Source organism: Micromesistius poutassou, assembly GCF_964030765.1.
Source record: "Micromesistius poutassou genome assembly, chromosome: 6".
Classification (NCBI taxonomy): Eukaryota; Metazoa; Chordata; class Actinopteri; order Gadiformes; family Gadidae; genus Micromesistius; species Micromesistius poutassou.
In genome coordinates this window covers 17,798,201-17,813,843 of record NC_140276.1, presented here as the reverse complement: position 1 = coordinate 17,813,843, position 15,643 = coordinate 17,798,201, and the positions used below count along the sequence as shown (strand labels likewise).

Here is a 15,643-nt window from a genome sequence, read left to right as displayed (position 1 = left end):
CGGCGCCGGCTGCCACCGGTCCTCTTTAGAACGTCACTGAGGATGATGACCGCACGCGTCAATCACCGCCAGGAAACAGACATTAGCGTGACAGCCGCCGTGTACACTCAGGAGGAGGAGAAACACAATGCGAGAACAGTTTGTCTGGAGAAGAAATGAGTGAATAGGAAGAGAAAGCGAAATATACCTTTTTAGATCTTTTGATGTAGTGAGAGCGCTGACATATCGGCACATTCTGTTGTCACTAGAAGACGGTAAACTTGAACACATTTTTAGCGTGTCTTCAGTCTTTGTTTTGTTGAAATCCGGAGCGAATGAGCTATTTTTTGTTCTGTGTTTTTTTTTTCTTTCATCGTTTTTTTTCCAACGCAGAGATCCAACCAGGACAGATCCACATGATTGTTTTGATGTGACAGATGTGAGAATAGGAGTGGGCAGGCTTGACTGATGCTAAGGTCTCAACGGTTGCTATGACTGAGATTGGAATTACAGCTGTTGTGAAGATCCTGACATTTGATTGATGCCCTGTGGTTTCGCGTGTTTTTGTGTGTGTCTGTGTGTGTGTGTGTCTGCGTGTGTGTGTGTGTGTCTGCGTGTGTGTGTGCATGTGTGAGTGTGCTTACAAGATATTGTCTCTGTTGTACTCGTCTACGTCATGCACATGTACCTGTGTTCGTCCATGTCCGCTGTGTATTTATATACTACTTGACATTCTCTCTTTGTGGCACAGAATGTGAGAATTGTATTGATTATAGTAGTTATATACACTCGGTGGGTGTGTGTGTGTGTTGTTGTCACTGTGGCATGCATGCTGAGTGACAAGTGGTAGGCCTTAAGTGTCTTACATTAATACAAAACGACCTCGGTTTCTTTCCCTTTCTTTGGAGTGCTAATGTGCTAATGAGTTCAAACATGCAGTTTAACACAAGACTGTCAATCACGCCTCTGGCCTCTAATGGCCATGTGACAGCTGGGTCATGTTCCTCTGAGGGACAGGACACTTTAGCCACATTACGCTTGGCCTTCACGCAGACCGCCGCGTCTCGCCCGCAGGAGCCCCCCCCCCCCCCCCCGGAAATTCAAAATGGAGTCATTGAAAGTAAACGTGCTGATGTCCAATGACGCTGACCGGCCCTCGTCCAGCTGAGTAATTACTTGGCTTCCACAGTACGGATGAAGACTAAGATCCAGGGGCGAGGCTAGCCCATTTTTAGGGGTGCTGAAGCACCCCTAAAAACGGGCTCAGCACCCCTAAAACTTGGGTAAGAAATGTTGTTATTCTAAAAATTGTGTTTGTCTTTGACAAGGTTAAATAATGTCCAAAACATACTCCGTAGTTTGTGGTTTAAAATGTATATGTTAAGGACGAAAATGAAAACATCCCCGCTTAGCAAATGGTATCATCCTCTTCTCAGCCCTCCTTCTCCTCTGCGCCGCTCCGCAGCCCGACCGCCGTCCAGCGCCACTCACGCAGAGTGAGGTCCGTTTAGTTGTAGTGTTGTGAATCAACTAAGTAAGTTGCTCCAAAGCTGTGTCTCACACTTCTTTCCTTTTACCCAGAGTTGTTCCGATTCCGATACCATATCGGTGAGTGCTGGAGTCCAGGCACCGTTCACCAGTTAGCCCGGTTAGCTCCGTTAGCTCCGTTAGCGCCGTTAGCGCCGTTAGCGCCGTTAGCGCGGCTACAGTCGAACTGGAGCGGTCCGTTTATTAAGCAAAAACAGCAGCGCCACAAGTACCTGTGTAGTGCGTACGTGTGTCTCTGTTGTTAAAGTTCATCGTTACTTTGAGACTCATTTTAACAATCGGGAGTCATGTCAACATGACGTCACGCGCGCTTTTCTGGTCCGTCGTCATGGAAACATGAAGCCCTGCCAGTGGTGCGGCGTTTGGACCAGAGTGAAAACAAACGTGTGTACGAGCTGAAAAACGACACGAAACGACATATCACTGTATACCACTAGTATGTGTGAAAACACAGATTTATATCTGTTATTTTTCAGTTGTCTGACTATCAAACCAGACAATAAAATAAAGTTAAATGTTTTTCTTTTGCTGTATTCATTCATGTCTTACAGAGGATTTAACCTGAACCAGGCTTTGCAACAATAATAATCACATCACATTCATGCGGGCATAGTATATACTAACTCCTAGCGTTACTCTCTGTGTGTGTGTGTGTGTGTGTGTGTGTGTGTGTGTGTGTGTGTGTGTGTGTGTGTGTGTGTGTGTGTGGCCTGCCAGTGAGCAATGGACATACGACAGTTCTTTAAAAGAAAAAAGACAGATTCAGGTGAGAGACTAGGGACAGTCCATAACGACCTATCTTCTTTTCTTTTTTTTCTGAAAAGTGTTAAGCTAAAGTAACACAATATAAACCAGCTATCTCTATGTTGTATCAAATTACTTATGTAGGCAATGGTCCCCTGCTTTTATATTTTTTTTTCATACCCACAATGGAGAATACAGCTTCTCTTGTGAAAGGAATTTGTGATTAAAAAATGATTGTGTTTCTAAGCCCAATAATAATAATAATAATAATAAAGATATTTAAAATGACACGCCTCTGTGTGCCTTTTGATCATATCCTTAGAATCTGTAAATGGTCTCCATAACATTTTTGTGACATGACAAACTGACCTCAACTCTCCTTCCTACAATATATTTGTGTATGATTGTCAGTGCCAAGGGAAAGAGAGAAAGATGGAGATGGAGAAGGAGAAAGGGAAAGGGAGAGCATGCAGGAAGAACCAGGTGAGAAAACAACAATAAATTGCCATATAGTGAACAGTGGCAAGCAAAACAGTAACTACTCATACTCCTATACTAACTTATTGGCATTAAGTAGCCTATATTGTAAATAATTTACAGCAGATGACTTGCATTTTGTTGTCCAAGTACCTGTTACTTTGTTCAATGACAATAAAGTTGAATCTAATCTAATCTAATGACTGTTGATACAAAAGGAGGCACATGGAGTTAACGGTCAGGAAAACCAGCTGAGTGAAGAAGGTTTTGTGTTTGTTACAGGGAGCTGTCTGTGTGAACTGTCACAATAAAGCTGGTGTTCTGGAAAGGGCTCCAAAAAAAGAAAAAAAAGAAGTTAGTTGAACCAATGTTAAAATGATCAAGTTATTTTTCAACAGACATATTTTTTGTTTTTGTGTGAAAAAAGGGTGGGTGGTGGCAGTGCTGCTCATTGGGTGCTCAGCACCCCTAAAGCTCTGACCCTAGAATCGCCCCTGCTAAGATCTATATCTATATCAATATATATAAATGATATATATATATATTTCTATATATATTGCTGCTGTATAGTGGGCCTCAGAGGGAGGCTCCGTCACACGGCGCCACCGTCTGCTCTTCGTCTGATCCTCTCCGCAGGCTGCTGAGCGCTGGAGGTCCTGAGCTCTGGAGGTCCTGAGTTCTGGAGGTCCTGAGCTCTGGAGGTCCTGAGCTCTGGAGGTCCTGAGCTCTGGAGGTCCTGAGCGCTGGACCGTCCACAGAGGAGAACAGCGGCTTCTGTTCTAGAACCAGTCAGCCCTGTCCCACTGGTTCCACTGGTCTCTCTGGTTCCACTGGTTCCTCTGGTTCCACTGGTCTCTCTGGTTCCACTGGTTCCTCTGGTTCCACTGGTCTCTCTGGTTCCTCTGGTTCCACTGGTTCCTCTGGTTCCTCTGGTCTGAGGTGATCACAGCAGACCTCTGGTTCCTCTGGTCTGAGGTGATCACAGCAGACCACTAGTTCCACTGGTTCCTCTGGTTCCACTGGTTCCTCTGGTTCCACTGGTTCCTCTGGTCCCTCTGGTTCCTCTTGTCTGAAATCTTTTTCAAATAGAGTAAAGAAAAATACATGGTACACTTTTAAACAAGAAAACGTATGAAGTACCCAGTTTGTGTGAATAAGTCCCAATGTTGATATTATTACTTTCAACAAGTGAAAAATGAATGAGGGGGAAAGCACATCCTCATAAAGGCTTTTCTTCCACAGGGATAAATATTGTACAAACGTTGCGGTTGCATTTCATATCGAAAGAACAATAACCTATAGTGTCGCAGCATCAATATTTCAGTCAAAAAGATTCCAGAGTTTGAAGTGGAGCTGGCTGTCATGAGGTAAGAGGTTCCTCGGGATGAACTAAAGGAAAACAGTCACGTCGATCATTCATCCCCACCTCAAACACCGTCCAGATTGAAACAATAAACACAACGACCAGTCTGTCGTCTACGTACGAGGAACATGGCTCCTCCTCCATCGGAGAGTCTGAATGGGTCTTAAATAAAGTATGTCCTTTCTAAACTTGTCTGAAGTACAGCGAGCTCTGTCCCCAGGCGCAGATGGTGTATGCAGGTGTTTCAAATTCATCTTTTACGAGGCTCAGCTTGCATCTCGGCCGCTCATGGACCCTGAACCAGGCTGCACACACACGCACATCCTGCCATCATCTCCAGAATGAACACAGAAAAGCACTAAGATGGAGACAGAAGCCCTTGAATGTTCTCTGTCGTTGTTTATGACTCAAGGCAGCATGATGCAGGGCGCTGTTGTTTGTCTCTTCCAGCCGAAAGGTGCTGGACTGATCCCGAACATCTGCAGTGTACCTGTCCAGGCGTCCTTGAGTTACTTAACTGCTACCCCTTTCCTCAATGACATCTGATTCACTGTGAGTCCCTTTGGATAAAGGTTTCTCCTCTAAATGACTTAATGCTAATTGACTAAAGCAGTGAAAGAGGATTGTGGTAAAAACACCACAGATGAGACTTCGGCCCTGTCCCAATTCTCCCCCTTCCCCTAGATTTGAGCCCTAACCCTATATTTGAGCCCTAACCCTAGATTTTGCGCATTCCCGCAAAGGGGTAGGGTGTCCCAATACTTATAGTACTAGGGGAGCAAGGGGGAGTGCCTATTTTCCCTTAAAATCAACCCTTGAATGCTAGCCAGCTCGGGAGCTGACTTGCAGCTAAGGGCACTCAAAGCAAGTGTTCCTGTTAAGCGGAGAAAAATGGGACTGGGCCTTCATCTATCTTCAGCGTTTGAGGAATAAGAAGACTCGGGGGTTATATAATATTTATCCGAAGGCCGGTTATCTCCAGCCTATTGAAACAAAGGGATTGACGTATGACAGCATCTCATATCTCTGCTTGTCACCAAGGGTCTCAGACAAACACAAAACAAACACAAACACAGGTGGTGGGCGGAGGGAGAGCACCTGAGAAAGAAACCTGGAGTCACTAACTTTTGACTTGTCAGATTCTCTCAACCTGTCATCATTTCAGATATGTCTGCGTGCCCTCACTGCTACCTTAAAGCTCCGGCTGCAGTCCTGTATAATTTCCCCATCTCTCCCCGGCTCCCTGTGTGCTAAATTGCATTGGAAGATGGATTTTTTGGCATCTAAGGCTGTCAAAGTCTCAGCCGCCGAAGACTTTATGCACTGCTACCCCCGCTATGAAGGTGAATTCTAGGCAGGGACGGAGGGAGACGGGATGTGAGTGAGCAGAGTCACGCCACTCAGGCCTCTGGGCATTTCTGCTGCTGGTCCTCTGGGCATTTCTGCTGTGATTGTGTGCATTTTAACAATAATACTTTAGATCATCATTTTTTTGGGGCTTTTTTTGGTAATGCTTTATATTGAGGTCCTTGTATTAAGCCTTTGTTAATAGGTAATAAGACCTTATTATATGCTTATTAACATTTATTGGAGTTAATAAGACTATAAGGGTTAATAATAACATAATAAACATGTTTATTGTGAGATTATAATACTTTTATAAGCACTTATAAGAAACAAGTTAACTATTTATTGATTGCTTAATAACATTAATAATGGTCTCATGAGTTTCTAATAGTTGTTAATAAACACCTTAAAAACCCATTTATTGAGTCTTACTAACTTACCTATTATGTCAATGTTATACCTTTACTAAGCATTTTTTATGCTTTTTAAGGATAATAAATCCTCTATTAAACTGTTAATTATGCATTTTGCAGGTACATGATCTAAAGCGGGAACAATGCTTATGAAGGTTAATAAGTCGTTTATTAAACTGTTAGTTATGCATTTTGCAGGTACGGGATCTATTTACTTTAATAAGAATAAAAAATGCTAAGTAAAGGTATAACATTGACATATTAGGTAAGTTAGACTCAATAAATGGGTTTATAAGGCGTTTATTATCAACTATTAGAAACTCATGAGACCATTATTAATGTTATTAAGCAATCAATAAATAGTTAACTCATTTCTTGTGCTTATAAAAGTATTATAATATTATAATCTCACAATAAGCATGTTTATTATGTGTATTATTAACCCTTATAGATAGTCTTATTAACTCCAATAAATGTTAATAAGCATATAATAAGGTCTTATTACCTATTAATAAAGGCTTATTACAAGGACCTCAATATAAAGCATTACCCTTTTTTTTAACACAGGTTCTCTTGAATGTGCGCTCTAGGGAGGTTTGTAATGATAATAAATTTGAAATGATGCAATTTAAAAAATGGCATTTATTAGAAAAAAATTATAATAAAGAAAGTAAATTTGCATTGCCATCATTGGACTGTACATATGCCGAGTTGTGGGAACATTTCACAATCCTTTTGCAATGTTCCCAATTCTGATTGACCCGAAGGCATTCATTTGTGTTGGATAATGACAGACAGAATGTCTAGCTAGAAAATGGGACAATGGCAGTGAAAGGTGTTTGCCACAAGAGAAATGCATTCAATGTGTCCAGCTGGATTCTGGCAAATATATATTTATTGAGGGGAAAGTTAAACTTAAAAGATACCATTATCTATTTTCACTGTCAAACTTGTTTCGCTTTGATTTCACAACAGTGTGCAACTCCAAAACTCAAATGAAATCTGTTCTCTTGGTCTTTGTTGAGTACAGCTGCTCTCTCTCTCCCCTGTGCCTCCTGTAGACATGTTTGAATCCAGACTAACCACTATTTTCTTTTGTTTAGCCTGGCATTTGTTTTCAATAATTGTTCAATATATATTTTTCTATTCTTTATTTTAGTCATTTCATATTTTTTTCCCCTAACAAGTTTCACTGTTTTCTTCCATGTCTGGCATTCATTTTCTTTTAAAATCTATAAATATATTTTTTTCTTTTTCATTCTCCTGCTTTGTTTTATAACTTTTCTATTTTCCTGAATTTTAACTGCGACCTCTCGGCCGCAACATCTGCACATTTACTTTCCACACTCGGGTGTGAAAGGAGCGAGAGAAAAGTTATCTCAGAGAGAGAGAGAGAGAATAGTTTTTTTTATAAACAGTGACTTAACAAAGTGGTCTTCTGAGTGTGTCTGCACCTTACTGTCAGGCTACAATAGGCCGCGTCTAGGTTCAATGCATTTATGTTTTTAGTGTTGTTGGTTGTTTAATATTATTTTATTACTGTATTATTATTAGTAATTTAAAACCACAGAGGAACAAGCAGATGATGACACCAGTGATTACGACCCAAAGTCCTGGTAGTGAATGTGTCACTGTGGCCTATTTAGGGAGGCTGTAAAGTCTGCATTTCTGCAGACTTTACATCGAACTGCACCAGAAGAGCAGGAGGGACAGACAGACAGACAAATCAATAGATAGATATACATACAGACAAGCAGGGACACATTAATATAGACTCACACACAGATAGACAGATATAACTACTCACACACAGACGCACACACACGCACACACAGATGCATGTGCATGCGTCCAGCCCCCTTAGCCGGCTGTCCTTTCTGTTCTCTTGGGGGTCCTGCTGGACCCTCTGCCCAGTCTGATCTGAGGCCCTCCAGCTGACCACCCTCCCACCCCCACCCATGTGTGTGTGTGTGTGTGTGTGTGTGCATGCCGGTGGGGGAGGCTTGAAGCTATTTCTGGGGCCAGACAGGTCATGCAGTCATTTATATGTGTGTGTGTGTGTGTGTGCCCGAATTTAGCCCATATATAACATAAACAATTCAACAGCAAATATATTTAAGCCACTGCGTGTGCAGAACGTTAAATCAGGGCCAAATGCACCAATGTGAACATTTATACCTTCAGTTTCTACCCATGTAGTGTCTGTATCCATACATGGATCCATACATGGATTATGTATGTGCATTATCCACGTATGGATGGGTAGCTATCCATCCATCCATACAACCATTCCCTTGAGTTATTTTTATTTCAGAGCTGCGTAAAATCCTAAGCTTGCCATTAATTTTGTACAGGTGTAAACCCAGAGCAGGCAGTGCTGTCCTCATGCTTAATGCTGCGTTTCAGCCCCTGGGCACGCTGACACTGTGAAACAACACGTTATTCATTAAGAAAGAGATTATAGCTAGCTATTACACAATTAAGCATGCACAAATTGATGGAGGATGTGTGCTGTCTGTCAGCACACAGCACGGTGAAAACAGAACGACGTGAACAAACTGATTCAAGTGTAAAGTTCTGTGCAGGTAATTGCCTCATTGTCTCATACCAGCTTATACTTACAACTTATACATTTTTTATAGGGTTTTCAATTTAACCAGGTGATAATATTACATTTTGGTATGGACCTTTATATGTTATTAACAGTGTCATGCTCAAACAATCATCAATCAAAATCTTTGTTTTATGTCAGATTCAGTTCATTAGTTCATTCATTATGTCAGATTCATTACTGAGTAGTATTCTAATCATATTCCCCATCTGCACATACACACTATAGTAAGCTATCCTATATGCATTACATGCATACAATCTGTTCAATCCTACTTATGGTGCCTGTGAAGTGAGAGAGGCAGCGTGTTGGAGAGGGAGGAAGAGGTCAGGGACCGGGTTACAAGGAGGAGCAAGGTCTCATTCTCCTACACTCTGATCATGAGACCTGTCTGGTGTCCTTGGTCTCACGGGGGGGGGGGGGGGGGGGGGCAAGAGGAGAGAGGAGTCAGAGAAAAGACAAAAAATGAAAGTGACATGCACTCCAGCTCCAACTTAAGCCCCCATCATTTTAGCAGCTTAGCCTTCTAAATCTACTCTTACTATCCATGCAGTTAGGGTTAGGGTTGGATCAACTCATTTAGTTTATTTTCAATGAAAAAGGCGGATGAAGTACTAAAAGAATCGACTGAAACCTCCTGCATTTACATTCTTTTTTAGTATCTTCTGGTAGGCTTGTGGCCTTTTTGTGCTAATTCTTTAGTTAGGGTCTGGACATGCAACTGTCACAGATATTTTCCTACCAGTCATAGCCTGTGACAATGGCTCAGTTCTAGTGAGGTTTTGTAAACTCAAATTAGAAACAATATGAACCTTGCTAAAGTGACAAAAGCCAGGCGAGAACTTCCAGTGAAAGAAATCACACACGGCTGTTTACTTCCACAAACACAACAGGTGTACTTTGAACTGCAGCTTAAGCATTTAATATATGCGTATTTACCAGCAGCATGCTCATACATATGCATGTTGTTATTTGTCATGAGTTAGAATACAAAACATACTGAGCTGAATACAACTGAGAGAAAGATGTGTAATTCTGAGAATGTCAAAAATGTTGCTTAATTAAGTCTCAATTTCTAGAACAGAGATATAACTTTTTTTGTGTGTCAGTATCCTAACACAGACTTTCTCATACTGTACTTCACTTTATATAACTCTTCAAAGTCAAAATCGTTTACAATTAATAAAATGTGGATGAGGTGTCTGCATTCTTGCAAGGTAAACCATATAGCTATGGGCAGATAGAGCGAGAGGCAAGAGAGGCTTCATAGTAGTAATAGCTAAGGCGGATTATCAACAACAATATCTGAAAAAACTAATTTTGGGTGAACCTGTCAGCGCTGGTATCCTCAGTGTAACAGTTTTGAGAAATGAATCATCTAATACATTGGTGTTATTAAAGAGTGACATTAGCATTAAAGTCGACAGTTTAACTTTATTCTCAAAATGTTCTTTCAAATTTGTTCTTGCCTTTTCCATTTTAAACTTGGAATTCCGAGTTAAGTATCTGAATTCTGAGATTGAACTGAAAACACGCCTTGCACTCTACTTTATTTGCGTGGCTCTTATGCTGTCCAGAATAGACTTCATTTGCCATTCATTTGCATTTATTCCATAAATTCTACTATGAGTAGTAGTAGTATGTAGAAGCAGTAATACAAGTTGTTGTTTCGGTAGTAGTAGTAGTAGTAGTGGTAGTAGTAACAGTAGAAGTAATAGTAGTAACAGCAGTAGTAGTAGTAGTAATAACAGTAATAGTAACAGTAGAAGTAGTAGTACTATCAGTTATAACAGTAGTAGTATTAGTAATAACAGCAGTAGTAGTAGTAGTAGTAGTAATAACAGTAGTAGTAGTAGTAGTAGTAGTAGTAGTAGTAGTAGTAGTGGTAGTAGTAACAGTAGAAGTAGTATTAGTAATAACAGTAGTAGTAGTAGTAGTGGTAGTAGTAACAGTAGAAGTACTAGTAGTATTAGTAGTCGTAGTAGTGGTAGAAGAAACAGAAGTAGCAGTTGTTGTAGAAGTAGTGTTAGAAGTAAACAGTAAATGTAGCCTAGGAGCTATAGGGTTATTTCTTCTGTATTTGTGGTGACAGAACAGCCTGTAAACAATGGCTCTGTGTAGCCAAGTGCGATTGCCTGCTAGCCTAACCAAGCCGGGAGCCAGAGCAGCAGGCACACCCCTTACACTATGTAAACACATGCACGCATCCAGATATGTTGCACCAGGCTCCCGTCGGCAGTCTTAGAATCCCGGATTTGCAATAGCCAAAAGTACAATACAGGCAATTTGGAGCAAGCTATGCATCTTACACATAACTTCTAAAGTTTTCCAATGTGTCAGACAGTTAAGCAACGGTGGGATCATAAACGTCATGGAGACGGAGGGAATTAGGTTTAATCTTCTGGATGTGGCGGGCGCTACTTTTACTCATTGTCCTCAGAGAAACTTGAAACAAAAGGTGCGGTAATTAGTCTGAATTTGTTAGACTTCTGCCAGGTTTTTGAAGGAAATCACTACGGGATTGGCGAGGCTTTTGTGAAATTCTTTAACTTTTTTTTCTTCTCCCGTTTCAAAGCGGATTACATGTCAGACATTATTTCCAAAATGTGCTTTCTGGTAAAATTGACTTTTTTTTTAATCAAAGTTAGTCTTAATTGTGGTTTAAACTTTAGATCAAGAATGGAGAAACGTCAGGGCAATACCGGTATGTTATGGCATACATAACAATTGCAATATATCAATAATGTATATAATTAACAAACCCATGATAACAATAATAGAAGTGAGTTTCAGTTGTCCTTAATTTTCAGCTATTCCTAATGACTGTAAAATCCTGGATTTGGATTTATCCAGTATTTATGTTTAATATTTAATGATATTAGAATATGTTTGTTGCTGTAGCATAATACCTGTCTCTGAGTCACTATGCATTCATATAAACATATCTCTGACAAATCATTGAGGATAACCATCAAATGTTTATTCAAGAACCACTATTGTTCAGGATAATAATGGATACATTTGTGTTGTTTAGCTTTGTTCATTTGCAGCCCCCCAATTGTGTGAAGCCATTTCCAAACAAACATGCAACACGGTCGTCGTTCTCATGCTGCTGCTGTTCCTTTGTCTCAGCTCCCACCGCTGAGACGCTCAGAGGATTAGCTCACTCTTGTTTGTATGTACCTCAATCTCAACAAACATCCTCCACACCTGAATTAAATGCATCCGTATTAATGAAATCCATCACTACTGACCATGAGCTGACCATGGAGGTGGAGGAGGTTGGTGTTTAGACTGGCCTCATTCTTTGGGTTAGATATCATTATATAGATGTCCATATATATCAGTGGCGATTTCTCTAAGACTGCAAGGGAAGCTCAGCTTCCCCTAAAATTTCCAAAATTAAATGGTCAAATATATACTGTTGTGTTAACATTTCATTGACTAAAAATGCGTTAAAACACGTCCATCTCAAAGACGAGTCCGTTCAGAATCAGCTGCTTATCGCAGGTCGACTGACTCGATGTCCTTCTCATTCATTTCCGTAGCGTCACATTGCATTTGCCTGTTGAAGCTCAGCGTCCATCCACTTCAATGGGGATGCATAGCACTGAGTATGTGGGTTGCGCCCATGAAAAATTTGCCAAATCTTTTTTGCCATTGCCAAACAGGTTATTTTGCTGTTGCTATTGACACTTGTTTTGAACTTCTGGTACCCCCAGGTGCTGCCAATCAGGTGCCTGATTGGCACCTGATTGGCAGCACCTGTGAACATGGGCCCTACTACTGTAAGTACAGCTACAGTCAGTAAGTGTCTGCTAGTGGTGGATTTCATGATTCGTTTGAATGAATCAGTTCGCGTCGGTCAGTTCGCCAAGAAGAGTCGTTCATTTGTTGTTCGTTCACATTTCCGGTAGCGGTGAATCATGATTCTCAGTCACTGAGTCGGTCAGACTCGGCTCCTCCCTCGTTTGCGTTCAAACGAATCGCGAATGCACGTTCGCGAATGCCGAGTCGGTCAGACTCGGCTCCTCCCTCGTTCTCGTTCAAACTAATCGAGAATGCACGTTCTCAGCCGAGTCGGTCAGACTCAGCTCCTCCCTCGTTCTCATTCTCAAACGAATCACAATCGTGCAATGGTGCAAACGGTCATCAATCAACATAACATTAACTAAGTTCCTTTTAGCTGAGGAGTGCTTCATGTTCGGAATCAGGATGTTGTTGCCTGGCTGACTCTCGTGACTTCTCAGTCCTCGAGTCTTCACCACTAAACACAGTCAGTGAACGAACGGCGACTCGTCAGCACGACTCAGCGACTAGTGGGTGGAGCTGAGAGTCGAGTCTCGGAGAACGAACGAGACGAATGATGACGAACGACAGCGGCGAATCAGGTCGGTTCATTCATTTTAAAGAGTCGTTCGCTCGAACTGATTTGTTCGCGAACGAGCCACCACTACTGTCTGCTTCAAGAATCGGTATGCCGCGTTTGACTGATCTGGATAGGGCCCTTGCGATAGGGCAACTTCAAGCTGGTGTTCCGCAAAACCAAGTTGAGGCATTATTTGAAGTGAGCCCTAGTACCCTCTCCAAACTGAAGGCCAAGTTCCATATAACGGGAGATGTCAAAGACAGGCCGCGAAGTGGGCGTCCCAAGAAGACAACACCCCAAGAAGACCATTTCATCACCCTGTCAGCACTTAGGTGCCGTAGGCTGTCTTCTACAGATTTGCAGTCAAGGTTTGCAGGACGATATGGCCGACGGCTCTCTGCCCAGACAATCCGGAACAGACTACACGCAGCCAATCTCCGGTCTCATAGGGCTGCCAGGAGTCCTGCCATGACTGCCCTTCACCATCAGGCCCGTTTGCACTGGTGTCGGCAACACGTGCACTGGAACCTGAACTTGTGGAGGAACATTATGTTCAGTGATGAGTCCAGATTCTGCCTACGGCAGTTGGATCGTAGGGTCAAAGTGTGGAGAAGACGCGGAGGACGCTATGCTGATTGCTGCACCGATAGAATAAGCATCTCCCTCACTGGAAAAATGAGGCTTGTCAACATTGGAGGCAATCTCAATGCAGAGAGATATAGAGATGAGATTCTGCAACCAGTGGCAATCCCATATCTCCACAGTCTGGGACCGAACTCTATCCTCCAAGATGACAATGCTCGCCCCCACAGGGCGGGTTTATCAGAGACTACCTCCAGATGTGGGAGTGCAGAGGATGGAATGGCCTGCTTGCAGTCCTGACCTCAACCCCATTGAACACTTGTGGGATCAGCTTGGGCCTGCTGTTCATGCCAGAGTGACCAACACAACCACGTTGGCTGACTTGCGACAGACCAGGCTGGTGACCAGCATGAGGAGGAGGTGCCAGGCTGTTGTGGCTTTGTATGGTTCTTCCACACGCTACTGAGGCTCCTGTTTGTGAAATGAATAAATTGTTAAATTGCCAATATGTCTTGTTTCTTCAAACTTCAATCATCCAATCCACCAAACACCAAACGAGTCAATGGCAGAATAAGCTGTTTGGCATTGGCAGAGAAGATTTGGCAAATTTTTCATGGGTGCAACCCACATACTCAGCTCTGCTGCTCATCCCACAAGTGCATGTTCCTTAGAAATGGGTGTTTCTTAGAAATAAGATTTATTGCCAAAAAGCATTGTTACCACAGAGAAATAATCAACCAAACACAAATTTCCTTACTTCTTGCGCTAAGTTCATACAGAGAGAGAGAGATGTATGTTGACTTTCATAAGTGCACTACAACATGGATATCTATAATGTCTGACGAGTGCCACCTGATGAACGGCCAAATTTTAACGTAACTTAAGCACGAAAAGGGGACAAATAGTAAGATTGTTTTTCCTTCAAGATAATCATATGTTTATATACTGGTATGCACCATAGGTTGAATTGTATCTATTCAAACAAGGCCTGAATGTGACCGTATCAACATGCAATGCACAAATATAGGTGACCGGAGATTGTCTGCAAACACAGTGTCACCCGTGCAAATGTGTGTGCTAGTTAATAGATTAGCACGTACGATGCACACCTTGGTGTGGTTTAAATAGAGGGTGAGAGACAGCGAGAGGGAGGGGTGTCATCTCAAAAAAACAACGTGTCTGCTGTCAACTGCTTTTAGCTTAATCAAACCGCGTACACACTGTTAGAAACGGGTTATGAAAAAAAAAATCCATGGTAATAAACTATTAATATTTGTCAGGTTCTGATGTGTAAACAGCACTATAATTTATGTTGTGTTGTGTAGAGTGCTGATGGTGTAGCGCTGGTGCGGTGTCTGTCACTCGAGTTCAAAGGCCACTTAGTGTGATTATCTTTTCATCTCATGCACGGTTTTTATTGTTCTGCCCTTAAGCCTGACGTCATTTAACAACGTCAACACAATCACTACTACTATTACAAAATGTACGCGTATGAGAGGAATATGCAGCAGTGGCAATTTCTCTAAGACTGCAAGGGAAGCTCAGCTTCCCCTAAAATTAAAAAAAATTAAATGGTCAAATATATACTGTTGTGTTAACATTTCATTGACTGAAAATGCGTTAGAACACGTCCATCTCAAAGACGAGTTTGTTCAGAATCAGCTGCTTATCGCAGGTCGACTGACTCGATTTCCTTCTCATACATTCCCGTAGTGTCACAGCGCATTTGCCTGTTGAAGCTCAGCGTCCATCCACTTCAATGGGGCTGCATAGAACAGCTTTTTTTAGTGCGTCGAAAGTCGACGGTGATTGGATAATGCTGCGATTATGTCCCTCCCACGGACGCTCAGCGTCTCTGGGGGTGAATGGAGGAGTGGGCTGGCCTGGATGCTGGGCTTCTGCGTGATGATTGGAGGGTCTGCGAAAGACTGAGTTGCCGTTTGAGTGACAGCGATTTTGAACTATAAAACGTCGCCGGAGCTCTCTTCAGTCCTCAGTCCCATCGCAGATTTTGCAAGCGAGTCGAAAGACAAACTGCAACCTATTTCTTGATATTTGCTTGGTGAAATTGCTAGACAATTTTCATCGTACATTTCATACACTTATACACACAATTCCTTGCTTCAGTTTAACATAATCCCCACATTTCTTTGTTCAAGTTTAATATTGTTTTGGTAGTTGGCCATCACTTTAATTCAGGGAGCCTGCGG

The 15,643-nt window shown here is 42.0% G+C and overlaps 1 protein-coding gene across 1 annotated transcript in view; it reads right to left on the bottom strand.

The window, feature by feature from the left end:
- Positions 1–3,340: 3,340 nt before the first annotated feature.
- LOC311345275 (uncharacterized protein) overlaps positions 3,341–15,643 on the bottom strand; it is a gene marked incomplete at both ends in the record, with an annotated part of 65,314 nt that continues 53,011 nt past the window's right edge. Inside the window, 1 exon segment of the mRNA XM_084469638.1 lies at positions 3,341–3,491. Coding sequence (XP_084325764.1) covers positions 3,341–3,491 — 151 coding nt within the window.